A 9,319-nucleotide genomic window follows, 5' to 3' on the forward strand; every position below is an offset into this window, starting at 1 on the left:
TGAACTTTGGGCCATTATTTTTTTGGCCTACTTCTTTGGTGTCGAAAGTGGCCAAAAGATGGCAATTGAGAAATCCTCAGAATTCGCGAAAAAAGGAGCAGATTCTTGAAATGCTCTTGATTTGGCTGACGCCCTCTTTGTCCGTGGTATGCGGTCACTACTTCTTAAAACCAGCTCAAATGCCACACAGGCATGGCCGTGGGTTTGCACACACACCATGCAGCACCGCTGCTACACACACACACATACAATACATACAACCCCACCACCACAAAGAGCTAAGAATTGCCATGGGCTCTGCTTTCCTAGTTTTTCTGGGTCATCCATCACTGGCTTTCCCAGTACTGTCACATCTGCGAAGCACAACCCTGACAGCTGCTACGCATCTGTGCCAAACACAACAGGCCCTCAGCACTTGGAAAAGCATGATCACGAACCAATCAAACACTTTCGATATTCCAGTGACTGTCCCCAGTGCCACACTTCTTTTTTTGGCGGAGTGGGCCGTCCTGCAGGAACAGTCCTGCCATTATGTGGCGCCACACGCGGCAGAGCGAGGTTAGTCTCATCCTCTTCTTAAGAACTCAAACGATCGGGAGGAAGCGATACTCATGCTTAGCCTGTCAATAGACTTTTATTAGGGACAGGGTGTTCGTTGAAAGAGGGGTTGGGATACATGGGATGATTGATTTGCGACCCAGTCAGCAGGTGGGGATATTCCTCCCTGTAAGAAAACACTCGGGCTCTGTGGGTCTCTGCTGGAAGGAAGGTGCTGGCCTTGAGTCTCTCATCGCTCTGGGATACAGCGCGGGTATTTGCTTTTGTTTGTGTTGATCTGCAGCTGACAGTGTGTGAGTACATCCGACCGGGGGGATCAATATTGTCTTTTACCCTCCCATTTGAGGTACGTTGAGAGATCAAGGGGGTGGCCGCTGGAGGATGGTATGAATTCTTGAGATGACGTTAGGGCTGCCACGATTTTTGGGGAATTCCGGGAGAAAATCTTAATGTTTGCGATTTTCTGGTCAGTAATTATTGCGATTGCCGATTCGATTTGCCGATATTTTTTTTTTTTAAGCGAGGCCCAACGGAAGTTTATTGTAAAAATGCGGGGCGCCATTATCTCGGGCCCTAGCGAAGCGTGCGATCAACGTACTCCCGTCTCTAGCACAAGCTGAGCTACGAGTGAAAAACGTAAACTACATGAAATCCGCTGTGGGTTGCCTTTAAAGGCAAGCTTCAGCTTTAAGATTCACCCTGCTAATCAGAAACATGTGAGTGGGAGCCGATTTAGCGTGCCTGACTCAGATGGTTTGTGTTCACCAAGCCATCGCTAGGGGAGAGCGTCCATTGGAGAGGCCATTGGAGAAAGTATTTCGCGCGAGAAAAAAGCACGGCCGAGGGTGATTGGGACAATCCTATCTTATCACACCTTGCTATCATGGGGCCACTTGTCCTGATTGGTTTAACAATGCTGGGGCTACATGGTTGAAGGCACGGCTTCTGGCGATTTGGCTGTGGCGATGGAGCTGACACACAAGAGAATTTTTTTTTTTTAGAATAATAATAAAGTGTAAAAAGAAAACAATGTTTAAAAAAATCGCCAGGCCTTTTGCGATGGTTTGATAATCGCCATCATTTAAAATCGCCGAATTGTAAAAACGCGATCATCGTTCAGGCCCCTAGATGCGTTACGTTAGTCGTTCATATTAGCTGTTAGAATTGTTAAATACGGTTTTTGTTATATAGATGTGGCGCGACACAATTACCGAACAAGTAACATTTCCCTTCCTGGCTATGCAATGTGTTAGAATTATAAACCAAGTTTAAAGGGTTAAAAAAGGCCACTAAAACGTGTTATTAATGTGACTGATGTCTAAATCAAATGTAACAATACAATCAGAAATCCACTCTGGAATCAACGTCAGGACGATGAAATTAGTCATCCCTTGAATGCGTCCAATAACTCCCTCTTCATGAGTATCTTTGTATCGGAAGCGATTTCAAGTGTACCATTCATCATGCTGTCTGATTCTTTTTAGCAGAAAAAACTGATTTATTGTAGTATTTATGTTTATCTTAACTGGACAGAAACGATAATAAAAGAACTCTCGTCAGAATGAATCAGTAGCCCGTCTCTGGAGAAAGTCTGAGACGCCTCGAGCTAAATTTCCATTCATATTTGAAATGCCAGGGTGGAAATATGCCTTTGCGGTTTATATCCTGTGCAGAGAATAAATACCTATGCGATTGCCATTGACACGCGGGCTGGCAGCCAGTGAGGCACACAGTAAGATGGAATGGAAGAGGAAGTGGACAGTTTGTCTCTATGCGGCAGTATCCATGGTCGTCAGTGCGGCCGTCCACAAGTGAGCGGTGGAATGTGAGTGGACTGGGGTGAGACATGGACTGCTTTCAGAGCCAGTGGAGCCTTGGGGCTCTGGCTGTGGCTGTGCTCGTGAGGAGTTGAGGACAGCAGAGTGGAGATAAGCAGACAACTCTCGCTCCGTTTAAAGGCCTGTCATCTGGAATGATAATCATGACATTGGCAGCAGCGGCCCACTAGTAGAGCGGCCAAGCCCATAAGGATCCTTGTCTGCCCCACAAGAGATTAGTACAGCTAATCAAAACATGGTCCTTCTCCACCCAACCACCACACAGTCAAAAAACACAACACTTCCCCAAGGTGGTCCTCCACCACCAATGTGCTGATGAAGAAGATAGTTGATGCTGAAAAAGGAAAAAAGTACGCATACTTATAGCACACATTACTTGGAATAAAGCTGTCTTAATAATTTATCAATACACTTATCTCCCCTGGGTGGGTGATGGATTGTATTTATACTCATCATTTATTCTTTGCTGTCTTGGCACTGGATCTTTTGGAAAATGTAAAAAGGTGATAGCTCAGTTTGGTATCCATTTCTCTATACTGTTAGTAAAGCGAGCCAAGATAGAATAAAAAAGTACTTAAAAGTCTTCAGCGATGGCCATTTCCTACTGATCATATTTCCGTTGTTTTGAGGTCTACTTAGAATAGATTATAAATTGTTGCAATTTCCAAACTCACATTGCGTTTCTCATAACAGCATCTTCTGTATAAGTATGTGTTATTCACCAGTATGTCACTCGTCTGTCTATAACGGCTCTTGTTGGAGCTCCTGCCCCCCCCCTCCCTGTGAACCCAGCTTGCTGCTCTGATGGCGCTCGGGGACGTTGCGAGGCTCGTTGCTGCGAGCCTGCTGCGAGGAGGTGGACAGGCTTCCGGGGTCGGCCGATACAGCGAGAACAAGCGAAACTCATCCTGAGCACACACAAATATCTACACAGCCGAAGTAAAAACGAATGAGTGTGGCGTTGATATTGGAGTAAGAAAAAGGTTCTATAACGCTGTGAGCCCAATGCGCGTCTGCTGAGAGCATTTTCTCGGCCATTTCCCAAACTCGTCTATTACAGCCGTCAGGGAGCTCTATGCCAAGTCAATGGTGGACTCCCTGGTTTAGTGTAGCCTAAGGGATCCTGGTGTGTGAGGGTGCTCCGCTGGATTGGTCCATTTTGAGCCAATCACGGTTCATTTGTTGTTGATTTTTGGGTGTTCACACGTCACAGGAACCCAGGAATCAAACAATGGAAAATGGAGAAAACATCCCAACGAGACTGTTCTTGGGTGCAGCAATAGAGCAGTCTTTTCTGTGGTTAGAGTTTTTACTCGCTACAGGGTGTACTTTGAGGGGTTTTGACTGCAGACCGTTCACATGCAGAAAAACCTTCATAACACACAAGGGGACGGGTGATAACCGTAAAAGCATGACATGGGCCCTTCAAACACCTTATCACAATGCTGTATACTTCCTTCCATTTATAATGTGGAAGAAGATTGTTTTTAAAACATCCTGATTTAAACTCCAAACCATGCAGATTTGCATAACCTTTCAATTCAGTCTCCAATGTCAAATCTATACTTTGACTCCTTAGTTATGGGTTTTAGCTTTGTAAGGTCACTTGTAATACAGTGCAAAGGTTGTGGTAAAGATAATGGTGCATGTTGTGTCATCTCAGCTGCTCTGACCCACAACTGCTAAAACAGAAAGTCCAAGAAAAGAACCAACCGATTCCCTACGGCTACTTTTCAATGATGTCACTACCCAACTGTCCAAAATTGACCCATGGGCCATTTGAGAGATCTGTAAGTATGACTCGCTGTTAATTGACCTTAAAATATCAAGCCACATGTGCTGGCCTTTCAGAGCGAAGCTTCCGCTCCCTCTTTGGAGTGGTCAGTTGTGTTTGGACAGCCTGACCCGACGGGCCAAACTTGTACCAGTGACCATGCCGTAAACACAGCATGGAGTACTCAAGGGGTCTTTGCGCTCAGTCTCTGTACATTTATGTTAGCAATTGGAAAGGATTCTATTTTGGCTTTGCTGACAGGTAATCAAAACTGAAATTGCTTGCGTTGCTTATTGGGTAACAAGGGTTTATGCCAACATAGCTCAGCAATATGGGTTGATACGAAACATATCTTAGTTATAGCCATAATGATGATGAAGATACCCTCCAGTACCCTCTTTGCATACTGTAACTCTGTACACCACCTGGATACTCTCCAATGGTTTCACTGGAGCGAGCATGCATAACACCACAACCAGTGTGTCATTATACAATACTGTGGTGAGGCCAACGCATATTTTTCATTTGTCTCTGGTGTTAAACCCGCTCATTTTGGATTTTGTCATACACTTCCTCGCTGAGTTGAAGAAACCAGAAAACCCAGAAATTGTACTGTTTACATGTTACCCTTCAATATTGCACCGCTCGTGGCCATGAAGGATGACAAATGCCTTCTGGCACTGGCTTCACTTTGTTTTGTGGCAGTGTCTCTGCTACAAGCATGCATTTATTTAAGGCTATTTTTTACTGAAGGGGCTACTTCATGGTGTAGGGAATGTTTTGGAGAGCGGACAGATTGTACAGCTGTTTCTTTGATGTTGGATTTTAAAGCCAGCGCAGTCACCTTTGCACTCTGTGGCAGATACCTCAGTGAGATGGAAAGACACCGCAAACCTTTCCAGCACAACAACTAAATCTCAGGAACGTCAGCCCTCAGATTACATGACCTTGCAACCAATTCACAGAGCAAATTGTTTTGTTAACCTCCCCGTGTTTATTTATATGAATCTCAGGTTGTAGCCAATCAAAGTCAACCTGTTTTGTGGCGGTTGGCTTTTTGCCTTACAGTCCGGATGAAATGTTAAAGATGAGTATGCGGTTGTGGTTTCACCTCAGGTTCACTGTTAGTATGTTGAGGCCCAGCTGTTACTGTAGCTGATGCTTTTCGCTCATTCAGGATACCACTTTGCTTTGATGGGAAACTTACGGAAACACATACACTGACCTTAAGCTCCTTTGTGCAGAATTGGGCCCACATTTAAACAACATAATTACACTTTTCTCCCCCTCAAGGCTGTGCAAAAAGCCTTTAGTCAAACAAAGGCTACATGTAGAAGTTGAATAAAACATGTTTCAACAATTCAACAAATGGGTAAAGTAACAGTAACACATCATACATTCTTTGGTTTGTTATCCCGACCAATTGTGTCCCAAAGGTTAAAGTTGGGTGAAAGTGAACTGTGTTTTTTTTTATTTCACTAGTTTCTAACCATGAATTCAGAGGAAATATGGGTATTAGGCACTATAACACCATTTCTGTTTCTCAGAGAACAGTTTAGCCATTGTGCATGTGCTAATTAGACCACAAGAAAATTTACAAAACAAACAAACACATTCCACATATTGCTCTATTTAGAAGTCCTTAATAAATGTTCAGTCCAGACGCAATATGTGTTTTTGTTATTTATTCATGCCGTGAGATTGTTTAGCTTATTTTCTTAGAAAATATTTAAAGGATTTTCAGTATAAAAACCTACCCTGATTGTAGAGTGTTAAGCCCTCATTAGATACAGGCTACACACATTTAAAAGAAAACAGTCCTAATAAAGACTGAATCCAAGTCGTCTTTGCGGTGGTCCATATTGTGCTCATAATATTTTACACATCTTCATTGTGTGCTTGCTCAACTCATCAGTGAAGCGTATTCATTTATTTTGTCTGAGTTAAGTCGACAAATCATGAACCTTCTGATCTCACTTTAAGTTTGCGTTGGTCAACTCAGGAGTTGAGTGTCATCACTTTTTTTAATTTCATGTTAGTTATTCTCTTAATGTTGCTGCTGCTTTTAGGTTTAAGCAAAGGTTAGTTCTTCCTGATGACTCTGACGCTTTGGAAACAATAAAATCTCAGTCCCAATCCCCTCCGTCTGGTGTCACTATGCAACAGAGTCCCAAAACACCAAAACAAAGGGGCACCCATGGTCGAAGTGGGCCCCATTCCACACTCCTCCAAGTGCTTATCGACCGGATCTGCTGGAATCTGCTGTGTGCCCACACATCCGACTGGGAGAGAGTAAGAGAGCAAAGAAAGTGACCAAGAAAGAGTGAGAGACAGAGGTTTGCTTGCCCCTTCCAGAGTTAAAGATGGATTCCTGGAGGAATGCCTCCATGGCTGTATCGCGTGACTGTGACTGCTCCCCTCCATCAAACACATGGGACTCATTTACCCTTGTGGGCCACAGGGATGGTGCCACAAACACCAGGCCCCCTCAAGAAGGGAAGAGAGGGGAGAAAGAGAAGAAGGAGAATGAGTGGGTGGGGGGGGTGTCTGCCATCATACAATGCCAGTGTCCCAAAGGATGCAGCGGATGGCGCATAATGGATCATCATCTGCCCTGTGGTGAACGACGACCAAATGGGTTTTACTGCTTATTACAAGAACCACAAAAAGGAGCCTCATAATTCAGAGCGATCGAGGCAATGATCTGTCGTCATTTTGATCCATGTTGAGTTAAACCAATGAGTCATAGAAGCTTGAACAGTCTACTGACTCACTTGTGAATAAGACAGGAAATGAGAAAAACAAAGAGGACGGTCGTAGGTGTGATAGGAGGACAGGGTGCTGATTGTGCTGCTTGCTCGATGGTTGTTCAAACAGGCCAGAGCTGAAATGTCACCAGCCCTCTGCAGAGAAAAGGCCCGCTGACAGCCTGTATAAACACTGGCATTTTTCCCCCCGTGTAATCGCATGTTCACTTAAAAAGAGCACCCAATGAATTCCATGGGCGTTCAGTAATGCTCCGTTGTAGTATGTTTACTCTCCCATCTGTTTTATAGAGGGTGTCCATTCAAATGGTGGAAGGTGGGAGGGGAGAATACAATCCAGATCACTGGGCTTCAAATAAAATCAAAATCATTGTCTTCCGAGAGTGGTTGGTGTAAGGGTCAGCATTAAATACAACTATTTCCCACCAAAGAAATACCCTTGCTGGCATTTATGATGCTGGATTATTCATCACATCTTTTATACACCAGCTAGCGTAAGAAGTTCATCAACATCGGAGCATCTTTTTGTGGCAGCGCTCAAATCCAGACAAACAACCAATCTAAAAGCCAAAAAAAATGGTCTTGAAATGTTATCGGAGGCGTGTGGCGCAGTGGGTTGTGCGTTGGTGTTCGGATCAGGGGGTCACAGGTTCAAACCCCACTGCAGTCAGCATGTCGTTGTGTCCCTGGGCAAGACACTTCACCCCAAATTGCTCCTGTGGGGATTGCCCACAGTATTGAGTATGTAAATCGCGTCTAACTAGTAACATGTAATGTTAAAATACACACTGGTTTCTATATGCAAAGCGCAAGCTGTTACACAACCAATGTAGACAGCTGTATTGAATAAAATGGAAGTTAATACAGTTGAGGGAGCTGTCAGACATGCGTGAGACGGAAGACTGGAGAAAGATCCTGAAATGTGTCTGGTTGAGACAGCCTGTGACCGGGACATTGTTTTTAAAACGATATGTTGCTGTTGAAAGATATATGTAAATTATAACTGTGCTGAGCATCAAAAACAAAATGTTATTATCCTCAATTGTCTTGGGGTGGCAGCAGAAATAAAAAACTCAGCACTAAAACCCCAAACTATCTGCTTAGCTAGATACTAAGGGTAAGTGAGAAAACATGCTTCGGGTAGTAACCCTTTAATCCTCAAGGCAACGAAAAAATAAACTAATGGAAAAAGTGGAAAAAACAAGCGTATTTTTGCTCACTGCTGCTCTAAATCAACCAATAAGGAATAAGAAAAACGACAAATGTATATTTATGTCTTCAAACCAAAACCAAGACCAAAAGTCCATAAACGAGACAAATATAAGAAATGATCTCAGATTACATTCAATTCATTTCATTGCCAACTGTAGCAATTTCAGGTCAAAGGTCTTGCCCAAGGCCACTTTGACATGGGGATCGAACCAGAGAACCTCCAATTGATAGACCCCTTAAATCACATCCACCCAGCTCAACGTGACATGACCCAGCCAGCAACAAAGTCTTGCCTCTATTGTCCCAAACTGTGGTCTGATATTGATGTTCCTCTTTGTCTTATTCAGGGGTTGTCCGCCAGGTGAAGGCCCTGATTGGTCCATTGACTACGGTACTGAAACTCTCCATGCGAAACCTGACAACTCAAGGCGACTCCGGTCAGAACATCATCAACGTTCATGTCTTCGTCTCCGAGTTCTGGTTCTGAGAAGTGGATGCCAAGTGTTACTATATGTATTAAGACATCTATTGTCAACACTTAAAGGATTGGTTTTGTTATGTCAATGCATAGATCAGTGTCAAGGTTTTAATGTTATGTTTGACTATATATTTGACAGTTTTTAAGATGAACGGCTACTTGCTGCTTCTGATGAGATCACTATACCTTGTTTTGGAGGACAAGCTCACTCTAACGTACACTCCTGCGTCGCAACTAGCATAGCAGAGCTACAAATTGAACTTTATATTATTAAATATCTTTCAAGAAAAGAAAAAATCAAGACATTTGTGTTCAAATGGAAAGTGCATGCGTTTGGAAAGGTCATTAAAGGATATGATGATTACATTCAACACTATTCTTTTCATCACATTATAAGCCTTTTGTTTTTGTAGCATTCAAATTTCCTTTCTTACTGTTTGCATTGAATGAGGTATTTTTTCTATGGAATAAACACTATTTTAGTTACAGTATTTGTCAATTGTATTCCCTACCATTACAATTTAAAGACGAGTGGTTGAATTTGTTACTGAATTTACACTTCAGGAAGTTAACTACATCCAAAAGTAAAAAGCCATAAGAACATATACATAACATACATGGAGAGAAGTTAAGAAGCTAGCTGTGATAAAAAAAAAAGAAGTTATACACTGTAAGAAGTGATCATTTTGTAGAT

General features: G+C 43.0%; 1 protein-coding gene across 1 annotated transcript in view; it reads left to right on the plus strand.

Moving 5' to 3' along the window:
* LOC104955511 (fibulin-1-like) overlaps positions 1 to 9,113 on the plus strand; it is a 71,255-nt gene extending 62,142 nt beyond the window's left edge. Inside the window, exon 17 of the mRNA XM_010782846.1 lies at positions 8,495 to 9,113. Coding sequence (XP_010781148.1) covers positions 8,495 to 8,634 — 140 coding nt within the window. The 3' untranslated portion in view covers positions 8,635 to 9,113. The remainder of the gene's footprint in view (positions 1 to 8,494) is intronic.
* Positions 9,114 to 9,319: the final 206 nt, after the last annotated feature.

Source organism: Notothenia coriiceps, unplaced genomic scaffold, assembly GCF_000735185.1.
Source record: "Notothenia coriiceps isolate Sejong01 unplaced genomic scaffold, NC01 NC01_scaffold00024668, whole genome shotgun sequence".
Classification (NCBI taxonomy): domain Eukaryota; kingdom Metazoa; phylum Chordata; class Actinopteri; order Perciformes; family Nototheniidae; genus Notothenia; species Notothenia coriiceps.